The sequence below is a fragment of the Siphateles boraxobius genome, unplaced genomic scaffold (assembly GCF_051911475.1).
Source record: "Siphateles boraxobius isolate OS27281-9 unplaced genomic scaffold, OSU_SipBor_1 77, whole genome shotgun sequence".
Classification (NCBI taxonomy): Eukaryota; Metazoa; Chordata; class Actinopteri; order Cypriniformes; family Leuciscidae; genus Siphateles; species Siphateles boraxobius.
In genome coordinates, this window is record NW_027509205.1 from 11,558,121 (window position 1) to 11,581,900 (window position 23,780).

At 38.8% G+C, this 23,780-nt stretch overlaps 1 protein-coding gene across 2 annotated transcripts in view; it reads right to left on the minus strand.

Annotated features, from left to right (window-relative positions):
• Window positions 1-23,780, minus strand: part of znf385a (zinc finger protein 385A) — an 81,628-nt gene that overhangs the window by 46,701 nt on the left and 11,147 nt on the right. The window contains exon 1 of one of the 2 annotated variants that reach the window (XM_077218922.1): window positions 17,553-18,104. The exons of the other annotated variant lie outside the window; for it this stretch is intronic. Within the exon in view, the coding sequence (XP_077075037.1) occupies window positions 17,553-17,562 (10 nt within the window). The 5' untranslated portion in view covers window positions 17,563-18,104. Of the gene's footprint in view, window positions 1-17,552; window positions 18,105-23,780 lie in introns of those variants that run through there. 2 annotated transcript variants of the gene reach the window in all.

Here is a 23,780-nt window from a genome sequence, read left to right on the forward strand (position 1 = left end):
CTTTAAAATATCTTCTTTTGTGTCTTCTTTTGTCAGAAGTAAGGAACTCATACAGGTTTGGAACAACATGAGGGTGAGTAATTGACACAATTTTTGGATGAACTATCCCTTTAAGATTACGGAAACTACTTCATTGTCGTAATAAGCTATGAAAATATTATTAGAATGATCACAATAACATATACCCTGACAACATCTCATCTGACAGCAGGTACTGAATAAGAGTCAACAGCGTTAATGCACATCTTTCAAAATAAAAGTATTAATCCAATAATTGAATACAACCACATGGTGTACGTTAAATTTTACTTGATGGTTACACCACTTGACATTGAAGTCATGAACAAAAATGTTTTGTAGAAAATGGTACAAATGTTTTAAAAAATGCATAAAGCCAACCAGCTTGCCATGTGCTTTAAATTAGATTTTGAAAATATTTCCTCTGCTTATCATTTCAGACATCCTTATTTGTCAATGAACTATATTTCTCTCTCCTATTTTTCCATTTGCTTCTCTTTTATCTGTCCTTTGTGTTGATTTTGGTTTCTATTTATCTGTCTCCTTCTCAGTCTGTCTCTCTCCGCTGCTATTTAAGGCTATCTGTCTCTCGGTAGCAAGGACATGCACATATAATTTAATGCACCTTGGAGGTCCCCCCAATTTGCCGGCTGGACAGTGGTGCATGGTGTCAGAATGTGAGATGCGCATTTTCCTCTGGAGTGCAAGTGAAGAGCCGGGTGAGGAGGGGAGAAATGGTGGCTGGGAATGAGTGGGAGAGAGACAGACGGGAGAACGACTGCATGTAAAGGAATGCAGCTCTGCAGTGCTGTCAGCTCACTGTGGGGCACCAGAAGGGACCGATATGATGCTTCTTCAAAACGGATTTCAAATCATGAGAGCCCTCAACCCTCTTTTGTCCCCGTGTCTTGTGTGCATTTTCAACCCCTCTCTCTCTGTCTCTGTTTTCCCCCCTCCCTTCGTACTTCCCTCCATGTCTGGGACTGCGGCAATGCAAGGCAGTCAACTGGAAAATCCACTGATTGTTTCTGACAAAAATAGAGGGGGTGACGGAGAAAAGATAGATGGTAAAAGAAATTAAAAAGAGAGAGAAAGTGGATGAAAACAGAATGGATGGCACATCAATAGCAGGGAGAAAGCATTCAAAAAGAAGCCGTTTTAGAGGTCACTGGTTTTGTGAGTTGCATGTGACCAGGGATGTCACGTCACACACCTTTACCGGGGGCAGCAATGCCAGTCCTGGCTCACTTGCTGGCCTAGGCAATATAAGACATGACTAAAGGCAAAATAAATACTTTTAGACAGCTTAATAGTTATTTTGTGCAACTGAAAGATGGGAAAGTTTTGCCTTAGTTTCATAGTTCAATTTGTTAGTTCCCAACCAAAAAAAAAAAACTAACTGTGTATAATATATAATTATGCTAGAAATGGATATTACTTTCAATTGAGCACTTAAAGGGACATGGTGATGGAAAAAAATATATTTTTCAATGCTTTTGTGTTCTCTCACAATTACATATTGGGGAAGTAAATTGTATGTAATTTGGGGGTATCAGGGAGCCGTTATCAATATGTGGGGTATTGAAATTGAATGCACGTCGCTTTTTACTTTTCGCTTTCCAATTTGTGATCACGCGTACATCGCCCTGTCAGTCATCTCTCCTTACTATCTTCATGTATAACTGAAATCTGCTGTACTGTAAACTGTAAGCTGACTACTGCAGCAAACCTAACCATGTCCCTTTAGGAGCTCCGCTGAATGCATCATTTATTTTCTGTACCCTTTCTGAATTCGAAATTAAGCCTGTTTAATACTCGCCTCGTCCGCCAAGCACGAAGGTGAGTGTGGCAAAAGCAGTTTTTTGTATATTTGCGTGCGGCTCTGCTTCTGAAGTTATACGACTTCGAGACGACTCTGGCCGAGTATAGTACGTCTGTACAGGCATCTTACCGGCACCCACTTTGCACTTTCCAAATTTATTACAATAGGACAGAAAATTTTGGGGGAAATTTTACTTTTAAAATCCCTGTGTTTAACAAATCTGCTGGTGACATGGGTAAATGACAACTATGCGTGCTGGCATCTTTGATGAGATCTGATAAAACAGCACTAGGAGTTCACTGCACCTGCCAAATGCTGAATAAGCATCACACAGCGCTTCCTCTTCATCTCCTCCATCAAAGATCAATTAATATTTTTTTATCCAAAATCATACTGGCCTGAATCTGGCAAGTTGGAAACTGAATGAAACAGTAGCAGGTTAAGGTTTAAATAACATCCACAAAAGGGTTAATTAACAAGACTCAAGTTTTTGTGCTGAAATACCTTTCATTCTTAAGGGGTGCGACTTTGCCCTTGAGTGATCGCCAGCAAGGCAAATGTCTAAATATGACATTTCGTAACCCACTTTTCCTTTCCTTCGTCTGTCTTTCTCCCTGTCACATTAGCCTTTGAGGCTCTTTGCTGTGAAGGTCATCCTTCCTGCAGCTATGGATTACACAGGCGTGCGCACAAGCAGAATTGGATACCGTCCTTCAGTGGAGGTCTGCCGAACACCGTCCATTTCCACCAAGGTGTTAATGTTTGGCGAGGCATTGGGATTCATCCAAGAATATAGAGCATATGAGGTCCACAATATAGAAAAAGAAAAACATCTTTTAAAAAGAGGGAAAATGTATAGTTTAAAATATCAAGTTTTTAGAAATGTCCTCTTTGTAATTATGGTGACTTCGAAAAACTTTTATTCCAATTTCAAAAAAGGTTTAAAATGAATTGCTTATGTCATGTGACTATCTAGAATAAAATAGCATATTTTTCTTACACCAGAAATACTGTACTGACTCTAAACATCGTAATGATTATTTCATAATTTACAAAAATGACAAAAAAAGAACGTCAAGTCATTGACCCATGAATATGCTGCATCCGCCACGGCGTTTCTTATTTTAGTGCTCAGCCGCTCTGCTTTTGGGAGAGTGAATTGACTTTATTGTTTTGTTTTTGCACGGCATGGAGGTCCTTATGTAAGTGTTCTGAAGTTACGCTTCTAAGTACATAGAGAGTGACAGAAAAGTAAGCCCGAAATAGATGCATTGTGGGAGAACTCTACCATCAAGCACCAGACAGCAGTATGACTCATGCCAACCCCATTCACAAGTAATACGGTCTCTCTCTCGCAGCTCCGGTCCGTATCAAAAAAACACCCCTCAGAGCTAAAGCAGCACATCTCACATGAACTTCACATCCCCATTTCTCTTCATACTCAAGTACAAAGACACTCATCACCTTTCATAATTTCTCTATTTGAACAATAGGCGATTTGGGCCTCTGGGGAGAGCGGGAGGACAGAGGGGTTTGAAGGGTCTTGATTAAATGATTATGACTCCCTAAAGTAAGCTAGCGGCGGCCCTCAACTGCGTTCTATGATGTGTTAAAGGTAGACAGGGAAGGTTGGTCTAGCGCAGGTTCTCTCTGCTGTCCACTGCCTGCTGTGACCTTAATTTGTTCTGTCTCGAGTCAGTACACCCACTGGGCGGCTGATGCACCTTCAGGGAGCAAAAGAAGAGCTTAACAGAAGCTAGCATCCTAGCAAGCTGACGTGTGTGTACGTGTGTGTGTGTGTGTGTGTGTGTGTGTGTGTGTCCAAAGCAAGAGAGAAGACTAAGTAGATATGACAGAAGAAGAAAAAACAGGGAATGAGGCTTGGGTGGAGGAGGAACAAAGCAAGATTCATTTCCCACAGCTAATCCACTAATGAAGATATGTAGCAGTGTATGTGCTGTGATTATTGGGGTGCCACAAAGCTCAGATATCCCATCACCCGATATAGCAACACTTATGTAGAGATAGACAACAAAAACACAGGAATATGGCGGCTGGGGCCTTATTTAGCACTGCTTTGCCAATGCGACACTGTAAAATGTGCTCTTTAATCCAATCCGGTGCCAGTGTAAAGATATTTTGTGCTTAATTCCATGAAAGGCCACGTATATGAGATCAGCATTAGGCGTATTGCAGAGTGAGTATTATGAATTCTCCAGCGGCTCTTGCTGTTGTCTTCGCTCTGCAGGGGCTGCTGCTTCGTTCCATTTGCTAAGCTAATTTTATGGAAATGGCCCACGTCTTTTTCCACAAGCCATTTTGCTGTTTTTCATCACAGAGTTCTCACAACACGTTTAAGCCACTGGCCGCATCTCAATAAGACGATGCAGGAGAGGACAGTGCTTCTATTTGAGCTGTAAATGGACCAGTGATGGAGGGCTTTGAAAAGAACCCAAGAAGCCCAGGTCCATGTGCTTTTCAACAATACTATAATCTGCCTCTGAAACTCAAGTGGAAGACCATAAACACTTCAACTTGCACTTATTATTGTTTTGTTTGTGAACAAGTCAAAGTTTTTGAACAAATCATTTAAGTCAACAAACCCATTTGTCAACAAAGTGCTTTTAATGAATCGGTTATGTGAATGGTTCATTGGCTCACTCTTAACAAATGAAAACACATTCACTTGTAGCTACATACCGGTGGTAATAAAATGGCCAGTAAACAAAACAAAAAAATCAGTGATGGTCCCTTTTTGCATATTCTGTGGGTGGGGATTATTTAAATGAGTGACATTGTGACTTTACAAGATCCGGAAAAAGTGTGTTGTAGTCCCAACGAGCCATTTGTTTTAGTTCTTGAATATATGTGAATATATTATATAGTGAATATATCTCCCTTTAGAGTGGACTTTGAGGTTTGTAAACTTCCAGATATTTTTTTATGCTCAAACAGCAACATTACACACTAACTAAAGTTTAAAAAAGTGAAAAGGCATAATAAGACCCCTGCTTTAAATGAACACATTTTTTTTTCAGCAATGTTTTTTAATGGTTAAATGACTTAATATGCAAAAAACACTCACTTGTAGACACCTACTGGTGTAGTGTTCTTTAATAAAGAAGAGAAAAATACATCTGAACATTTAATCAATCAGACCTTAATCAATGTGGCTAATAGGATTTGTTAAATAGATAATGCTTTGTGCATGGAGCATTGTGTTCATTTTGTTATTTGTACTAATGTGGATCTACCTATCAGAAAAGACAGAACTGTGTAAAAAAAAAATGTGTGTGTATATATATATATATATATATATTGGGGCTGTGAAATGATTAATCGCATCCAAAATAAAATTTTGTGTTTACATAATATATGTGTGTGTACATATATAATGTATAATTTGTATTATATATATATATATATATATATATATATATATATATATATATATATATATATATATATATATATATATATATATTATATATAAATAACACATTTTTCTTAAATATATAAGTGTATGTGTGTGTATTTATATATACAAAATAATTATACACAGTACACAAATATATATTATGTAAACACAAACTTTTATTTTGGATGCGATTAATCACGATTAATCATTTCACAGCCCTAATATATACATGTATATGAATCAAAATTCCTTCCATTAGCAGTTCCACTCAAGAAAAAGGCATTTATCGCCTTTCAGGGATTCATGGATACACCTCCAAAAGGAAGTTGACATTTCAGCCAATGTACTCAGGCATGTCAGTCACCTTAAAACTGTAGCTACGTTGGAAAGGTTTCTTTATTCATCACTGGACCCGGCTAGCCACGTCAGCCTGGTGCACCTAGCTTAATCTCTCCATAGGAATGTGCGCACACACAAGTACGTTTACCTCCTGGGCAGGGGCAGGTCTGAGCGCAGTCTCTCTGTATCCTCTGCCATTTGCCAGATCGCAAAATGAAGGAGGAGGGGAAACTGAGAGGAGGTGCAGGTGTGCATACCACAAGCTCATGACTGCCGCATCACTTTTCTTTTCACCAAGGAAGCTATCTGCTAGCCAATGACTCTATGGCACTCATCCAAACACTGCTGCAAGATTCACATTCACACACAGACACATGTTCCTCCCTTTATCTCCTTCTAACACACACACACACACACACACACACACACACACACACACACACACACAGGTCTGATCTCACCCTGCATAGCTGAAACTGCCTCCAAAGCCCATTAAAACTCTTCAGACTCTTTTTAATGATGGTTTTACATTAAACATTCAGCAATTTGAAATTTGGGCACGTGTCACCAGACGGCAGAGGGTCAAGCTATTTTCCCGGCCAAAACAATCACAATATAACAGTTTGTTCCCACAAGCTGTCAGACAGCTCCTATAACACTTTATATTTCAAAAAAATTTGTGCATGAATTTAACTTTCAGCTGAACCTTGAAGTTGAACGTGAAGTTGAATTAACTTGAATCAAAATTGGCCTCTTTAGACTTTTGGCCTCTTCAGACTCAAATTCCACAATAAAAGGAGCACAGTGTTATCCACACAAAACACCGTCAGGGTGACTAAAATAATGCCTTGAAGGGTTAGTTCACCCAAAAAAAACATTTTCTCATCCTCATGTAGTTCCAAACCAATAAGAATTTCTTTCATCTTTGAAACACAAATGAAGATATTTGAATGAAATCTGAGAGATTTCTGTCCCTCCATTGACAGTCCATGTAACTACCACTTTGACGCTTCAAAAAGTTCATAAAGAGATTTAAATATAAACATTCATCAATGCACACATCATTTATGGTAAATGGAAGTTCAAGCATGTTCGCTTTACGTGCAAGAACCAATGAGGTTTATTCTCGTGTTACGCAGCACGTTTGGGCTTTAGCAAGAACCAATGAGGTTTATTCCCGTGTTACGCAGCACGTTTTATCCCAAAAATTTAGTAAACTGCTCGATAAGCATTAGTTTTACGATCTCTTTATATAATTTTTAAAGCGACAAAGTGATAGAAATCGCTCAGATTTAGTTTAAAATATCTTATTTTGTGTCTCTAAGATGAACGAAAATCGTATGGGTTTAGAACGACATGAGGGTGAGAAATTATTAAACTTTTTGGGTGAACTAATCCTTTAAACATGTTCTAAACAACATAAAATGCAACATAATACGCTGCACCGGATAGAAAAATAATGAGAAACTAACTTTTAAAATAAAATTTAACAAAAAAATAATGGGAGAGCCCTTCCTCCATAAATTATAAGGTTTTTTATAAATTATTTGTTTTTACAAAATTCTAAAGTTTTCCAAATTAACCATGATGGTATACATATTGCCTTGCTGAAAATAATATACATTTTCTCCCAGAAAATTCAATTCATATTTTTTTATAGAATATCTTAAAGTAAAATCAAACAATTTAAATTTTCACAAAGTATTGCAAGATAACACAGTAGTCACAAACCTTTTTTTTACAAGAAAATAATAAATTATAGCACGCAGCAGAAGGCAAGACTTTTCTGGACATATGTTTCACAGGGGAAAAATCACATCACCCATTTATCAATTGAAATGAGAGTAAATACATGATGACAGTAGTGTCATTTTCAGGTGAACTATCCTTAAGGCATATAGCAAGACACATATCCAGAGCGACTTACAAAAAGTGCTTCAGTTTCCATGCATGAATCCACCCAGAGAGGGTATTAAGAGACTCCATAGTCTTGCCAGTGGGATTGGAGGAGAGATTTCTCCCTCTCTGCTGCAAGCTATCACATCTCCACCACCCCCCCTCATTTCCCCCTCCACACTCACAAGCATCGACCTTCCAGAATTTCAAGGAGAATTGATTTTGTTCCTCTTTTTGTAACCTTAACAACAGTGGGAAACAATGTAATACCAACTATAAACATCTACTGACCATTCTTTCCTTGAATGGCAAACACTGTATTTTCTCTCCTCGCTCACACACACATTTCTCGTTCGTGCCAGTTCCTTACAAAAACCTGGAGATATAGGCTTCATAATTCATCCAGCCTTCCAATTTGTCAGGGATTTGCACTCAAACTATTGATAAATGTGTGCCGTTCGTGGACGGATGGATGTATTTATCATCCAATCTGGTTGGCGTATTTCATAAAATGTTTTATTCAAAGGATGACCCCATCTCTGGTATTGTATAGTCAGGCTTTTATGATTTGTTTGCTCTCTGAGTCCTGTCTATACAACAAAATGAACCGTAAAGCAAACAAGGAGGTTCTGTAACAAATCCAGGATCCAGTCAGTCATGTGCCTCACAGCAAACACAGATACCGGAGTGCGTTTTGTTAGAAAATACACCGTGTTACGGGATCCCATAGAGGCTTGGCCGTGTTCTTTAAAGAGCAGCTCTATTGGACACCTGGCACTAACACACACTATGCTTAAACCATTAGAGAATGTATTCAGGCCAGGAATGAGGTGTGTGTGTGTGTGTGTGTGTGTGTGTGTGTGTGTGTGTGTGTGTGTGTGTGTGTGTGTGTGTGTGTGTGTGTGTGTGTGTGTGTGTGTGTGTGTGTGTGTGTGTGTGTGTGTGTCTGTGTGTGTCTGTGTGTGTCTGTGTGTGTCTGGGGATGACCATTTCATTCAGTCTGCTGGGCCTCACACAGCCACTAATGCATTTCCATCTCCCAGAGCTCATGTTATAGCCAATTCATTAGTGTCCATTACACCCACTATTGACAGTCTTCTAGCACCCAGCAAGCCTGTATGTCCGGCTAAGAGGGATGGCTAGTTTTGACGGGGAGAGGGGGGAGATGGACAGAGATGTAAGCGCTAAAGTAGTGTGAAGCTCAAGCGCAGTTAACCTGCCATGTGGTGAAAGAATAAACTGACCTCCTACCATGCACACAGCTGAACTGTCTGAGAGAAAAACACACATGCTGATTTAGTGAGTAATGATTTCCCCCATCGTGGCTAATTTATTACATCGTTGCCCCATTTCTTCAAATGTGTACTGGCTCGTTCTGTCAGATATCGGATTTTCTTGATGGTTTTGTGGACTGAAATCTCGCCAGCTGAGACAAAAACACAACCATTTGTGGAGAACGCTAAGGTTTGATTAGGTTATAAAACGGGGAGTGAATGTGCAGTGGCTAACCAGCATTTTCTCAGCCAAACCACTAGCAGGTGTTTAGCCTTAATGGGTGTGGAACCGCACATAAAGTCAAACTAAAGAGTATCTGCACAAGATGGGGAAAACAGCATGGAAAGAGCAGTTTGAGTTTCTCCAAAGTGAACAAAACAGGTGTGACAAACTGCATGTTTAGCATCAAATAGTCTATAACATTTAACAACTTAAAAAATAAGCCACAAAAAGCCCTTAGTGTTCTTAGCATAACATCCATGTAGTCAAGACATATGAAAAACATCAGCGTTTAAACTAAAGATTGGAGAAAGCTATCGTTAGTTAGCATTCTCATTCAACTCCATGGCAGTAAAGCCCTTCTTAAGTGACTATTCTGTGCATAGTGCCCTGACCTGTAAAAAAAAAAAAATTGGGCACTGGTGAAACAATATGTAAATATGATTTATATCAGAATAAACAACTACTTTTGATGGGTCATCAATGGAGAAACATGCCTTTTGTCCACATAGTGATGTAGTTAAAGCAGCCAGCAGGGGCAAACTCTCCAATTTTCTAACCAGCCAAACCCTGACCACCTAGCTAAAGAGACCAGCCTAGGGCAGTTTGTGGTTGGTCTCACCGACTAATCAGTAAAAATACAGTGTTAACCAGCTAAACCTTTTGGCTAGAAGCCATGCTGCTCAAAACGCAACAATCAATTATGGTAGCATCAGTGTACATCATGCAAAAGCAAAGTACACATTTAAAGATAACTGGATAAAACTGCACTATAATATGCAGTGTTTGGGTGATATGCAGGGCCGAATTAACATAAGGGCTAGGTGGGGCTGAAGCCCCATGGTCGCGTGATTAGGGGGCCCGTGATTGGCTGGAGGAAATGAGATTGTCAAATCATAGGTGGTTGATTTGTGTATAATAAAATAAGAAGTTATTGGAAAATGTGCCTGACTGATCTAATTCACCGCCCAATCAAATTAACTCTACAATTTGCGCCATGACGTTGGGAAACGCCTCTTTTCGTTATGCTTTCATGTAGATAGAACATGGGTATAAATCGCTCGCTAGAGTGCAAAAATTATGAAAAAAACTGATAGTGGTGCACAAAAAAGGAAAATCAAACTCGAAAGACAGAAAAGGGATGCAAAAATTCCTAAACTAACTAAATAGCCTACTTTGGTTCACTTTCATCCGTGCCCGTGGAAGACCCCGAGTGCAGCGACAGCAGCCCACAGTTAGCTTCACCTTCCTGCGTCGTCACCGATCTTGGTTTATCGTCACTTCGCCGATGAAAATTCCAAAATGAAACCACAGCAGAAACAATCTCTGAAACTGATAGTGGTGATTCGTTACTGATTAATCTGCGTTTTGAACGAATGGGTTCATTTAATGATTAAATGACTCCTTGTTTGCTTCGTCGTTGAATCAAACCGCCGTTTGAACAAATCGGTTGAATGAATGACTCGCTTATTAAGACAGTAAATGGATTTTAATGATATCATAAAGGATTTCTGCTCTGCTAAATCTAGACAAAAAAAGACTATTTAACTGTAAGACCCTATGTAAAAGGAAAGTTCACCCAAAAATGAAAAATTCTGTCATCATTTACTCACCCTCATGTTGTTCAAACTGAAAGAATTTCTTTCTTATGCTGAACACAAAAGAAGATATTTTATATAGTGTTAGTAACCAGACAGTTTACGGTAGTCATTGACTTAATGTATATTTTTCCTACTATGGAAGTCAATGGGTGCCGTCAACTGTCTGGTTACCAACATTCTTTAAAATAACTTATTTTATGTTCAGCAGAAGAAATAAATTCATACAGGTTTTGAACAACATGAGGGTGATGTTGTTGAACTATCCCTTTAAATTATTCATGGTTAAGTACTTATTGAGGAAGTATGACTGAAATATGAGATTTTGGCAACCCTTGTTTTTGAGTTCATATCTGGAGTAAATGCACTTATGGAAGGGGATCCCATTCCCCTTCGAGGGGTTAAAAATGTTTTATCAATAAAATGTTCCCAAAATGAACCAAGAAATTATGTGGAGTAATTTTTATCATGATATTCCATATCAAAATTTTCCTGTCGTAAGATGTTTATATTATGTTATATTATAACACATTTATCCGTAACAGGGATTCTGTTCATACACCGTTTATTTCATAGCACTATGATTGTTATTTGTTTATACAAAATAAGATTTAGGCTGCAATGCTTTTTTCCCCTTAGTTGATCAGAACAAAAGTGGATGTTGCTTGTTCAGATGTTATTTTCCGTTGAAAATTCTAATATTGGTCATACTTCCAAAAAGTATAATGTATGATTCTGAATGTCCGTATCCACACCGGCGCTGTGATTAACAGCCGCACACTCAACTCAAAACATTGGATTCATCCGCGCAGTTTCATACCGATGTACAACCCACGTAAAGTTGATAATTACGCAAATAACTGCAATTGCAGTTTTCGAACAGAGATGGTGACAAAGAGGAAAAGCTACGGACTACAGCTTTAATAACAATAAAAAATATTTATTGATGTAGAAGACTGTGGCATGGCAATCAGATGAAAGGGGGCCCTTGGTGTTGCTATAGCCCCAGGGCCCCAAGTCCTCTTAATCCAGGCCTGGTGATATGTGGACTGGGCTTTAAGGGGACAGATTTCATAATTGCTGTGTCATTCTCTTCCAGCCATGTAGAGCAGGTAAAAAGAAAAAGGAAAAAAAAAGAAAAAATGCTGAGCTGCTCAAAAAAACACATTTTTGTTTCACAACCTCAAGGGACAGGTGAGTGTAAAGGTTGACCGCAGCAAAAGAGAGGAGGAGAGAGAGCAAGAAGACAGAAGGTGAGGGGGGAGGGGACATATGACAGATTACCAGGTAGACAGGAAGTGTGAGAGGATGTCGTATCATAAAGACAGATGTGCTTGCAACGAACATAAAATCAGAGAGGCAGACAGACAGAGAGACAAGCCAACACATCAGACGACTCTAGGCACTGTGCCTAAATGTCACAAAACATAACGGATCCCTCCAGGGGAAACAAATAAGGGGTGGCATGTGTAAATACACAGAAATTTTCAGAGTCCTTTGTTCTGCATGTCTGAAACACTGTTGTTAAAGCGATAGTTCACCCTCAAGCCATTTCAAAATCGTACAGCCTAATTTCTGCTCTTTGTTTATTCAGTGAACATTTCTGGTATGCTTTTGAACTCCAAAATGACCAAAAATGCACTAAATTCCAATCTTTCCCTCACTCTCAAATCTACCATACAGTATATTAAATATGGTGCATGAAAACACGTCACGTCAGGTTTGACATAGTAGCTAATGTTATCTGAGGTGCCAAATAAATTTATGCACAAAATCAGAATAATCGCATAAACAATTTGCAAATAAAACATTTCCAAGTACAAGAGACCAAAATCACACATGGGAAAATTGGCACAAAATAGAAATGGAAGTTGTAGGTTTTTAATATTATTTTTGAAATTGTATTTACATAATCTTGTTTCCATCTAGATTATTATTATTATTTTTTCAAAATTCACATAATGCAAACCCAGCTAATGGTGCCAATTGTTTCTGGTTGTTTAATGTCTTGTAACGGATTATGTAGGAAAGTTTGAAAACAATTGCAACCGCAGATGCAAAATAACTAAGCTGTGGTAAGAATAAGATTTTGAGAAAAGGATTTTTAGGCCTTTTCCTCACAAAGCTGCATTCCTGTATCTCAAACAACCCCAAAGTCATTGATTCACAGGAAATACATGAACTGATAAAGTGCATACCTTGAATGTAATATAAGTCACTTTGGATAAAAGCGTCTGCCAAATGCATTGACGTATTTAAAGCTATCCTACAGCTCCAGATAAATAAGATCACAAGTGACATGAGAACACTCATGAATGACATGAGGGTGAGTAAATAATGACCAAATTTTCATTTTATAGGGAACTATTCTGCCAATTTAGCCAACTATAATTGGCTGTAAGAGCTTTACTTCTCTGTGTGTGTGCTCCGACAGGTGTGCAGGTGTGCATGGAGGAAAGGGGGGACGCTCTGACTGGTTGGCCACAATGGAAACTCCACACTGTGCAGGCGGCAGTGAATGCACATCGCAGTGCTAGTGCTCGGGTTACTCACCTCTCCTTCAGCAGCCAACCCCACTCTTTGTCTCAGTCCTGCCGATGAAAACACTGGGGACCAGGCGACACGCCACGGCTCCAAAAAGTCAATGTGTGTCTGTATGTGTGCATTTTTGAGGCACTCTATTGTCTGTCTTTGAGTGTGGGGCTACGCGGATCTCCACTATACGCTGCAGAGCATTTATGTCTCATTATCAAAGTCAGCTTAGTCATCACCACCACTGGGATTCGAGCCTGGTTCAGACACTGAGAATGTCAACGAACAAGAGGATCATGCAGAACCTTTGCAAGCACGGATTTTACAGGACGTTTCAGAGTGGTGTGTTCCTAAAGATTACAAAAGCGAGAGCCCTGTTAGCTAAACACTTCATCAACACTGTAATGTTAGCTAGCAGCCGAAGCCACTAATAATAAAGCATACATAGATGTTGTGATCCATAAACAACTGATTGTCCCGACAAATTGGGAAATGCTGCGTCTTTCAGGAGAAGCTTGGCGTAGCCAGCATTGTACCTTTTTAGAAGCTGTCCTTCGTAAAATGTGCAGCACATAGATAAACGTTTGGGTTTTAATGTTCAGGAACAGTGTTAAAACAAACTGAGCCACTGTTTTCAAGTTTCATGATACAACTTCTGTGTTTGCTATGTTATCGTACATTGGTGTGTACACTAATGTAGTTATCACTATAGTTATCATCATTAATGGGAATGGGCCTTTAAAGGACTAAAAGCAGGTACAAAATAAAAAGGAGGAAGGGGATGTGGTCAAGGTCATTTAGATAAGGACTGTAAATAAGTCATCACTCACACATTCTACACAAAAAAGGAAGATCATAAAAGAGTTGTTTTGCATCACACTACAGCTCATATAATGTATTGTGTTGTCCGCTGAAGTGTGTGATATCGTTTTTGTTTACTGGAGTGTAAAATAGTGCAGAGATGTGCCGTTTTGAGTACATTTGCAATCTGCAATCAAACAAAAGGTCACCACAATGACAAAAGTCTTTGTTCGAAATACCACCAACCCATATTAAAACAATAATAATTAAAAACATAAACAAAGATCTAAAATTAAGACAGGTCTGCAATAATTTAGTATAATTTAGCTATGCATGCACAGCAATGCAATTTTTCACCTCAGATGTGTCCATAAACAGAGTCATAGCAGCACCAAGCATACAGCACCAAGCATATTGCATACATACAATGCAAAAAAATTAAATAATAATTATTCATTTATTAATAGTCTGGACCTTATTTAAAAAAAAGGACGGAAATGTGGTGATGAACATAGATGCTGACAGTGCTTGAAAACATTCCTCCATCACATGGAGTAGCCTACTTGAAAACATTCATTGTCAGACGTGACTGATTAGATTGGATAGACGGAGCTGTAATCAGACAGGTTAATGAAGCCATTAGCCCATCTTTCCAGTCACAGACATCATTCCTGCCTCTTTTGATGAGAACGGAACGGCACGTCTGTGCTCGTCTGTTTGTTCAACTAGGCCAAATTCAAGTACTCACAATTCTGCAACCCCTTGCACACAAACTAAATAAAACACAGTTGAAGGTGGAAAGAACGCAAAGGGAAAGTTAACAAGTTAAATTCTGAACGTTAAGATTAATATTTTATAGTGCTGTAAATCGATAATTTAAAAAAAAGAATGAATCACACATTATTTCTGTAATTAATCGCAATATTTGTATGTAATTAGTCGAAAATATTTTTATATCGTAATAATTTTAGTTACTCTCCAAATCAATGTAGTAACAACTTAAAGACAGTATATTTTAATTGTTTGTTGTAATGGCATTTTTTTTGTGAATGAAGGCCAATATCACTGATACTAATATTTTTACACATTAATTATAGACATTCAACATTACAGTATAATTGAAAGCTATCAATTTAGACATTTATTAGGCTATAAAAAATAACTTTTAATTTAAGTGAACTTAAAACTTCACATAAACCCATTATAATAAATGTCATATTTACTTGTGGCGCCTTCCTACAGTCTAACAAAGGAAATATACAGAAATTGAATAACGTTATCAAACACTTAACTGCATAGATTAAAAAATTAAATATAGATTAATCCTTATTAAAGCTACAGTTTTCTCTGTTACCTTTGTTTTTTGATTAACATTAAAGACAGACATCACAGTATGGTTTATTAGGCTGCTGTAACATTAAGATCTGACACCCATGGCGTGGAACTGACACCCATCCCATTTTTTCACAACTCTTTAAGTTCATTTAAGACTTCATTTAACATAAGAGTGCTCTTATGAGAATACTCAACAAAACAGACATTTTGGCATAATTCTGTGTGTTTCAGTGTCTGTTCAAGCGCAAAAGAGAACTCGATTCTGGCGTGCTGTCTGTGCGCACGATACTGACGCGCGTCTTTCTGTGCATTGTGTGTGTGTCACAGACATATTCACATATGATGACACAGGATATTCACAGACAGCGCTTCTCTTTTGTCTTGTCATGCTTGAATGGTTTAAAAGCATTTGCGTGCCGTGAATAGAGCGTGATTATACAATGTAACGCTAGCCAAATTATGTTGGGAAAACGGATGCTCCGTTAATTGCGTTAAATATTTGTAAACGCGTTAAACTGAAAAAATTAATCGCATGCGTCAAATCGAATTTTTCAATTAAAATCAAATTCAGTTAATAATTAACAAACAAATTAATTAAATCAAATAAAGCAATTTAATAATTCAAATTAAAAAATAATGTCATTCCAAACCTGTATAACTTTCTTATTTGCATGTGATACAAAAGTAGATGTTTAGCAGAATGCCCAAGCTGCTCATATACCCAAAATGACAGTGAATGGTGACCATGACTGTGTCTAGCTTCCACATCCGCTCTGCTAAATATATCCTTCTTTGTTCAACACAAGAAAGAAGGGTGAAACGACATTAGGATTAGTAGGGCCTAATGACAACAGAAGAGGAAGAATCTAAAAAAAAAGGAGGCGAGAATACACACTTTTTTGTGTATTAACTTGCTTGACTTTAACATGACTTTAACATTACATATTGAACATAAAGACCAATATTTCACAAGTCAGCCCATTCTGCATGCTAGAGACGGTAAAGACATTCTTAGCAAATGTAAGGATGATTCCGGTATAACCATACACTGCAACTATAAATTATTTCTGTCCATAGTAATAATGGCATATGCACACGCACACACACAAAGCAGACAGATCACACATTACAATCCCTATAATCATTATGCTTTGCTCCCTGGAAAACATGCCTAGAGGAAAAAGTCGGCGAGAAGTGTAGCAGCTCGGCTGTTAAATTAGCCCAGGCATGCGTTAAACAATGTGGCCTCAACTGGTGTTCCCTCACAGAGCATTACACAATCAAACACGCACAGCAACACACAGGTATGTTACAGGTACACTAAAAAAAACTGGTTATAATGATCTAACTTAGAGCTAAGCCACACAATGACAACTGTCTGACACGATTGTGTTGTTGCAATAGAGTGCAAAGGCTATATTCACACGCACAACCCCTACAGGAATATGAGCTTGCACAGATGCTGCAGCCTCTAGTCACCATACACACACACACACACACACACACACACATCATCCTACAGCCTAGAGCAATAGAGGAACTCTCCAGAAGCATCCTAATGACGGTAAAAAAATATATCATGCTCAACCTCTGTCGTGGTTGTTTATAGGTTTTAATTTTAGAGCTGAATCCAGGGCTCAAGATATACGATTGAAAAACTCCTGAAGAGAATTTAAGGATTGACAATTAATAGATGCACAAGATATCGGTACTCAGACAATCTAATTTTAATTATTGGTCAAAAAATGCAAATGAATATCAGTATTGGCCAGAATATATAAAAATATCGGTATCGGCCAGAGTTTTTATAGTGATGCATCCTTATTGCAATCATGATAACGATAAACAAACTATGCACAAAGAATACAATGGAATAAGACGACAAATCAACATATTCACATACACACACACACAAACAAGATATAACTGGTCATTTTATCTTGTCATAAACTAAGAAAGTTCAACTTAGGAAGTTGATTGTTTGGTTCCCTTCGGGTTTTTTTTTTTGTGGGGGGGGGGGGGGGGGGGTTCTATTTGAGGGTCAAAATCCCTGCGAATGGACAGCGGGAGTCTGACCAAGGGTGAAACAGCTTGTATAGCTGAACACCTGCTGCTAGAACTGTGACCTTCAACGTCAACCTGAATTCATCTTGAAGAAACCCCTGCGATTTATACTTGCGCATCAGGTTCACACAAGTCATTTTTAAGTTAAAAAGAGTGGCATTAAGAACGTTTTGAGTGCCAGGGGTTCCGCAGCACTTAACACAAAGCCTTGGAGAAGAACCGAGGGAGAACTTACCTAAGATCATCCTGAAAGCCTTGCTCCTATGATAAGGATCAGCTCTCTTTGATTTCTAATCCAGGGGAGCACAAGTTCTTCTCCGCGCTCCTCTCTGCGTCTCTCTTCCAAACCAGAAGTGAGTCAAGCAGCCAGTGCACCGTAAGAGAAAGCATAGCTGTTGTCCATCCTGTATCTCGTATGTCCTCTCTCTCCAGGTGAATGAGCAGTATTCTGAGGGGAGGGATCTGCAGGTCTTCTGCCGTCTTCTCTCAGGTGAGTCAGAGGGCAATGTGGGGGAGGTTCCAGAGATGGGAAATGGGGATTGGGGGGGCGGGGGGGGTCAGAAATGCCAGAGCCTTTGGTCAGTTAATGAGCCGAAATCCCTGCATTCGCGTCGGGATGAACAGTGCTTCTCTATAGCAAACACAAGATGAACAGTTTCCCTTCAACAGGAACATTTCTCAGATAACATAAAGAAATATCTCAGTAGCACAGTCAAGCCGGTATCTGCGCTGCGCTCTCTCTCTCTCTCTCTCTCTCTCTCTCGCAATCTCTCTCTCTCCCTGCTTCTTGTTTTTGGGGTTGGGTATAACCTAAAGGCACCTTCCCTGCCTGTGCTCTGATTGGTGGCAGTCCCAACCAATTGGAGAGGCAGCAGCCGCTTGTCATCCTGCAGAGTGGAAAGCATGGAAGCATTGCCACACACTCTCTCTCCCTCTAAATTTCTCCCCCCATCTCTTTCACTCTCATAATCGGTCTGTTTATGGCAATAGCGACTGTGGTGGTCACTTCTCCATCTCTCATTCCTCTTTTTCACTTTGCAACCCCGTGATGGTGAACTTCTAAGGGAATTAACGTCCTCTCCGCAACTCCTTCAGGCTCCATCTCTCCTTTAGTCTATCTGTTGCAGGAAATATTTGTTACGCAAAGCTTTTCTCAATAGTTTGGGGAGATTTGAGATAGGGGACAGAGCGTTCGGAAGAGATGGAATGGAGAGCGACAGAGCAAAGGAATGAGGAGGAGGAGGGGGAGCTTAAACTAAATTCAAACTGACAGAGGGATGAGGAGACATGGAGTGACACGGAGAAAAGACTGGAAGGAAGAATGAGAGAGACAGAGAAACTAACAAAGAGAGAGAGAGAGAGACAAGCCGCAGTCTTATTTAGCACAACTGGCCCAATTTAAAACCTGTTATTGTCGGTGTGAAATGCACCACATAAAGAATTTAAAATTGAACATCTTTGGTATGTAAACGTTTCGGCTCGCCTCAGACAACAGATGAGCTTATGGCAGCCTTTCCGATGAAGGAAAGCCAGGCTGCAGGGGTGAATCGACCATTTAAAAAAAAGGCTAGAGAAAAAAGAGGTGTCAAAAATGAATTCTCTAAAGCCACATAATTGCACACACAATACGCACACTTGAGCCGGGGGCTAGAAAAATTGCAGTTCTTTTATTTTGTCTTCCTTTTTGTTCCTTTTACCTCCTCTCTCTCTCTCTCTCTCTCTCTCTCTCTCTCTCTCTCCTGTTGTCTCTGGCTTGTGCAGCAAGTCAGCGAGTGGGGATGTGAATACTAAGGAGGCTGGCTGACACTCTCGATAGTGCACTGCACAGAAAATAAAGAACGGTGGGGGAAATTGGAAATATAAGCTCCGTTAAAAGCGTCTGACGAATGCATAAATGTAAATTTAAAAAAAAAGACTAAAGGTGCATTACATGTGCATTTGCAAGCACGCTGTCATCTGATACCAGAGGGCACTCATACACACTATTAAACCAGCACCTGAGCAAACAGCTCATTATGAGGATAGACTCGTGTGTGTGCCCTTATACACCAATGGGTAAACACACTGATACAGGTGAGGTTTTTAAACTGATCTTTACTGATTAACTGCTTATTATTGGAGCTTTGCTTAATCATTCACTTTGTAAAGGTCAGGAGGAAGGTCGTGAATCAGGGTTTGTCATTTGTGGATGCAAATGGTGACAAAGCTAACAAAATGCATCCTCACGTTGAGGATATAAGGTGTTTTGGATGCTGGTATGCTGTTGTCCTTACCACGGAATGGGCAAACACGGTCCTGGAGGGACTGTCCTGCAGAGTTTTGCTCCAACCCTAATAAAACACACCTGAAGCAAGCAGCTGATCAAGTAAGGATCACTAAAGGCTACAGGCAGGTGAGTTTATTTTTAGGTCGGGAGCTAAACTCTGCAGGAGAGTGGCTCTCCAAGACCAAGTTTGTCCTTTCCCTGTCCTAATGCTTTCAAATAAGGTTGTCATGTTAATATTCGTCTTGACAAGCTTTCCATCTCTAATTAAAAACTACACTTTCTTTGATTAAATCAATTTCTTTGAATTCCAATTTATTTTAATTCTACCTCCTGAAATTCAAATTTAAAATGCAAATGAATTGGCAGATATTAAAATTCATAAAAAATATACCACTTTGTCTAACAAATAAGTGAAAAATTACATTATAAACTCAAATTTTGGCATCATAGATTTAAAATGTACAGTTCAAAAAAAGTGTGCATAAAGTAGCCTACAAGTACAGTGTACGTGATCTGCTCATGATTAGATATAGCAGTGCTATTAAATTATTTTATTTTAAATAATTATTTTTTTAAGATGAACTTTAAGTGAACATTACACAATGGCAAAGGTAATCTAAATGTACAAAGTTGAAGAAATGACCACGAACAATCAAATATTGACTTAAAAAACTGTCAAAAAAACAGTTTGGGCCAGCCTGTAAATTCACAGGCATTTAACTTGGGCTGCATTTCCCAAAAGCTTTGTGAGCCTAAGTTGATTGTAGAGACTATTGGTGGCAGTGGTTTATTTTATTTTCCTTTATTTTTCCAGGAAGGTCCCATTGAGATTAAAAGAAATCTCTTCCTCCAGGGAGTCCTGGCCAAGATGGCCACACTACAAATCACACACAAACACACAACACATATAAAACATTCCAGAAAGTCAGAGCACATGGAGCCATGGAGCATAGTAGGAGAAAGATGATTGACCATGCTCTGAATGTACCCTAGGTACTACTAATTTAATCCCATTAGATGATCTAGTGCTATAGTTCTTTCTACATAAACATAGAAGACTAGTAATGTAATTTGGAAGTCTACCCATCAATGTCTTTACAATAAATACTAACATGTGGGATTTCCTTCTTTGATATAAAAAGGACCAACACAAATAGTTTTACAGCAAACAATGATGAGTACGTGAACGGTTTCTAATCTACATGATGCTTTTGGGAAATGCAGTTCTGTTTTTTGAGTGACGCCATCTGAGCCTTTGAACGTCAAAGCATTGATAAACAGGTTGATTAAATGGACCAGCCCTGTCCTGGCAAACCGAGTGATGGCTGCGTGGACAGTGTGCCAGTGTGTACGGCAATGCAGAGCTCACACAGTAGTGTGACAGTGTGCGTCTCATCAAAAGAGAGGATAGGGTTCCCTCATTAGTTGTGTTGGGATCAATAATTCAGAGCAGGGCCTTGTTGAGCTCAATGGTCCAAGCGCTAATGTGCTGTCTACCCGCTAGGGACTGGGACCCAGCAGGACTTTAATGGATGTCATGATGAGAGGGTGAAATCCAAGAATGGGGATCCTCTTGCAACCCCTGGCTCCATGTGTGTGTGTGTGTGTGTGTGTGTGTGTGTGTGTGTGTGTGTGTGTGTGTGTGTGTGTGCGTGTGTGCGTGTGTGTGTGTGTGTGTGTGTGTGTGTGATGTCTGGGATGGGTATGGTCACAGCATGAGGAGAATGGCTATTAAAGAAAAGGTGTGAACAGAACGTCAAGAAGAAGAGCTGAAGGTGACAAGTCACCCTATAGTAACTTCTACATCCCAAAATTGTTACTCAATTAACTCAATTAGCTCTTTCTGTGTTTGACAACTTTGGCACCACAGAATCACATCCTGACTACTTTGGAGTCATTAATGACACTACAGATAAAAAAGAGAGAGAAAAGAACACTACATTTATAAACATGTTGACACTTAATAAGAAAAGCACAGCATTTTTTACTAGGAGAATTTTAAAAATATGTTTTACAAAAAAAAACTAGAAAAAAATATGAATTCTGCATGCTTAAACTTTCATCATCACAAGACCTTTATTTGCAACTTCGTCTGATTAGTCTGCAGGATTTAAATTTTTTATGTTTATGTTTAAACTTTCTAAGCACAGGATACTGTATAATTCAGGTGTGCAAGGCATTGCATTTTCTATTGGGTTAAATGCATAAAAACATAGGCTAATATTTAAAATAATATATAATAAACAAGATTGCTGGTTTAAAACATTGAATGGGACCAGTCGAATCAAATCAAAGCCAGTTTGCCGACAAAAAAACAGGCTGTAGGTATAACCTCTGGAGATGCAAAGAAAGTAGCCTGCAGGCAATTGTCCCTCAATTTTCATAACTGTAAAGGATAAAAAATAGTCAATTACATGTCATCTATGTTTATAACCGCCATGATAGGCTATTGCTGCTTGCCTCAAAACGCAAAAAGCCATAGGCCTATAGGTAGCCTATATTAAAAAAAAAGTTTTTTCAATTTCCTTTGAAACAAATGTCACAAAATAACGTGGAAGTGACTTGCGAGGCGCGATATGAAAGCATGTAGAAACTCTCCCTTAAACTGCTTAAAATCCATGAGAACATGTTCACACTTATCCTATTTCTATGGGATGACACAGTTCACGAATGTCCCACGCACAGTGAGTAGAAGTATATCCTCATTAAAACAAAAAATATCTCAACAATATCACACGACAAGAGTACCATGTTATTCTGAATCAACAGCAGTCTGTTCTGATATTCCGACACAAATACTGACTGCGAGTGATGTTACATGTACACAACTGTTCAATAAACAAAAAGTTAATTTTGAGTAACTTACATATTTCCAGTAACCACTGCCTGCTTTGCTCCACGAATAAAAGTAGTTTCAAAAGTTGTTCCAAAAGAAGCCAAAGAAGAATTTAACGCTGCACGCTTCTTTGCAACATACAGCAGTAGCCTAGTGTTCAGTTCCCGAATGAATCAGTGTTAATGAACGAATCGGTTGCGTGAACGATTCAACGATTCACTCATAAAAACATGAGGGTGCATCTGAAATTGCATAATTCCATATTATCCACCTTATTCTGCTCTAAACAATGGGCGCCGCCATGACGACGACTCCGGTTGCCTACTTCCGGTTCGTACTGTATTAGCAGTGAGAGAATGAGTTCAGGCTCTACATGTGCTGTTCTTGGTTGTTTTAACAATTCAAAGAAGATAAAAAAAACTTTTTAGAAACTGGGTGCTTTGAGCATTAGATAAAAAGGAGAGAATGTCTATGTCCGGGTCGTATCAGCTACATTCAATACCAGAGAGTAGACGTGTTTGGTTAGCTGCGCTAAAACTGAAGCATCCAACGAAAAAGGTGTAATACCAGTAGGGATGGGCATTTCAAGCAAAAATAATATTCGAAGATCGCTGGGTATTATGCAATTAATATTCGAGAATCGCACCCCTCCATCACATCACGCACACATGCATGTACTATAGGCTACACACCAGAGCACATGAGCAAAGCGGAGCAATGTGACGCTTAAATATAGCCTACGTTAAACAAAAAACAACTAAACATACGTTTTATATTTAAGTTTCACAATATAATGGTTTTTTATTTATTTATTTAATGTATGTTGATTATATGAAAAGGGAACCGCATAAGATGAGATATGATCATAAGATGCCCAATATATCGGAAAACATTTGGAATGGCTCAGACATGATTTTGACCACTTATCAAGTTTTGTTTTGTAGAAAGCCTTTCTTTACAGTGAATTTCGTTTAGTATAAATTTTATCTTCATTTTTATCAATGTTTTATCAACAAATTGCCTGGAATAATAAATAAGAAGCACAAAGAGTAGATATACAGGACACGGAGGCGCGGGCGCGTGAACCGGAGCGCGTCTTATTAATCAACGAAACTCAGCGTATAAGTTACTTGCCTCACATACATGATAAGTATATCTATAGAAAGCTTGAAATGTGTACTTTTAAACAAAATAATTAAAAACGAGAAATGGGCTGCTCTCTGCTTATGTAGCTATAGGTTAATTCGTATGAAGTGTGATTTTCTCTCTATAGGCGCATTCACTACTGCGAAGATGGCGAGTCAGTATCATCAAATTTATCTTTGCAGTCGACACTTACAGAAAACACTAGTTATTAATAA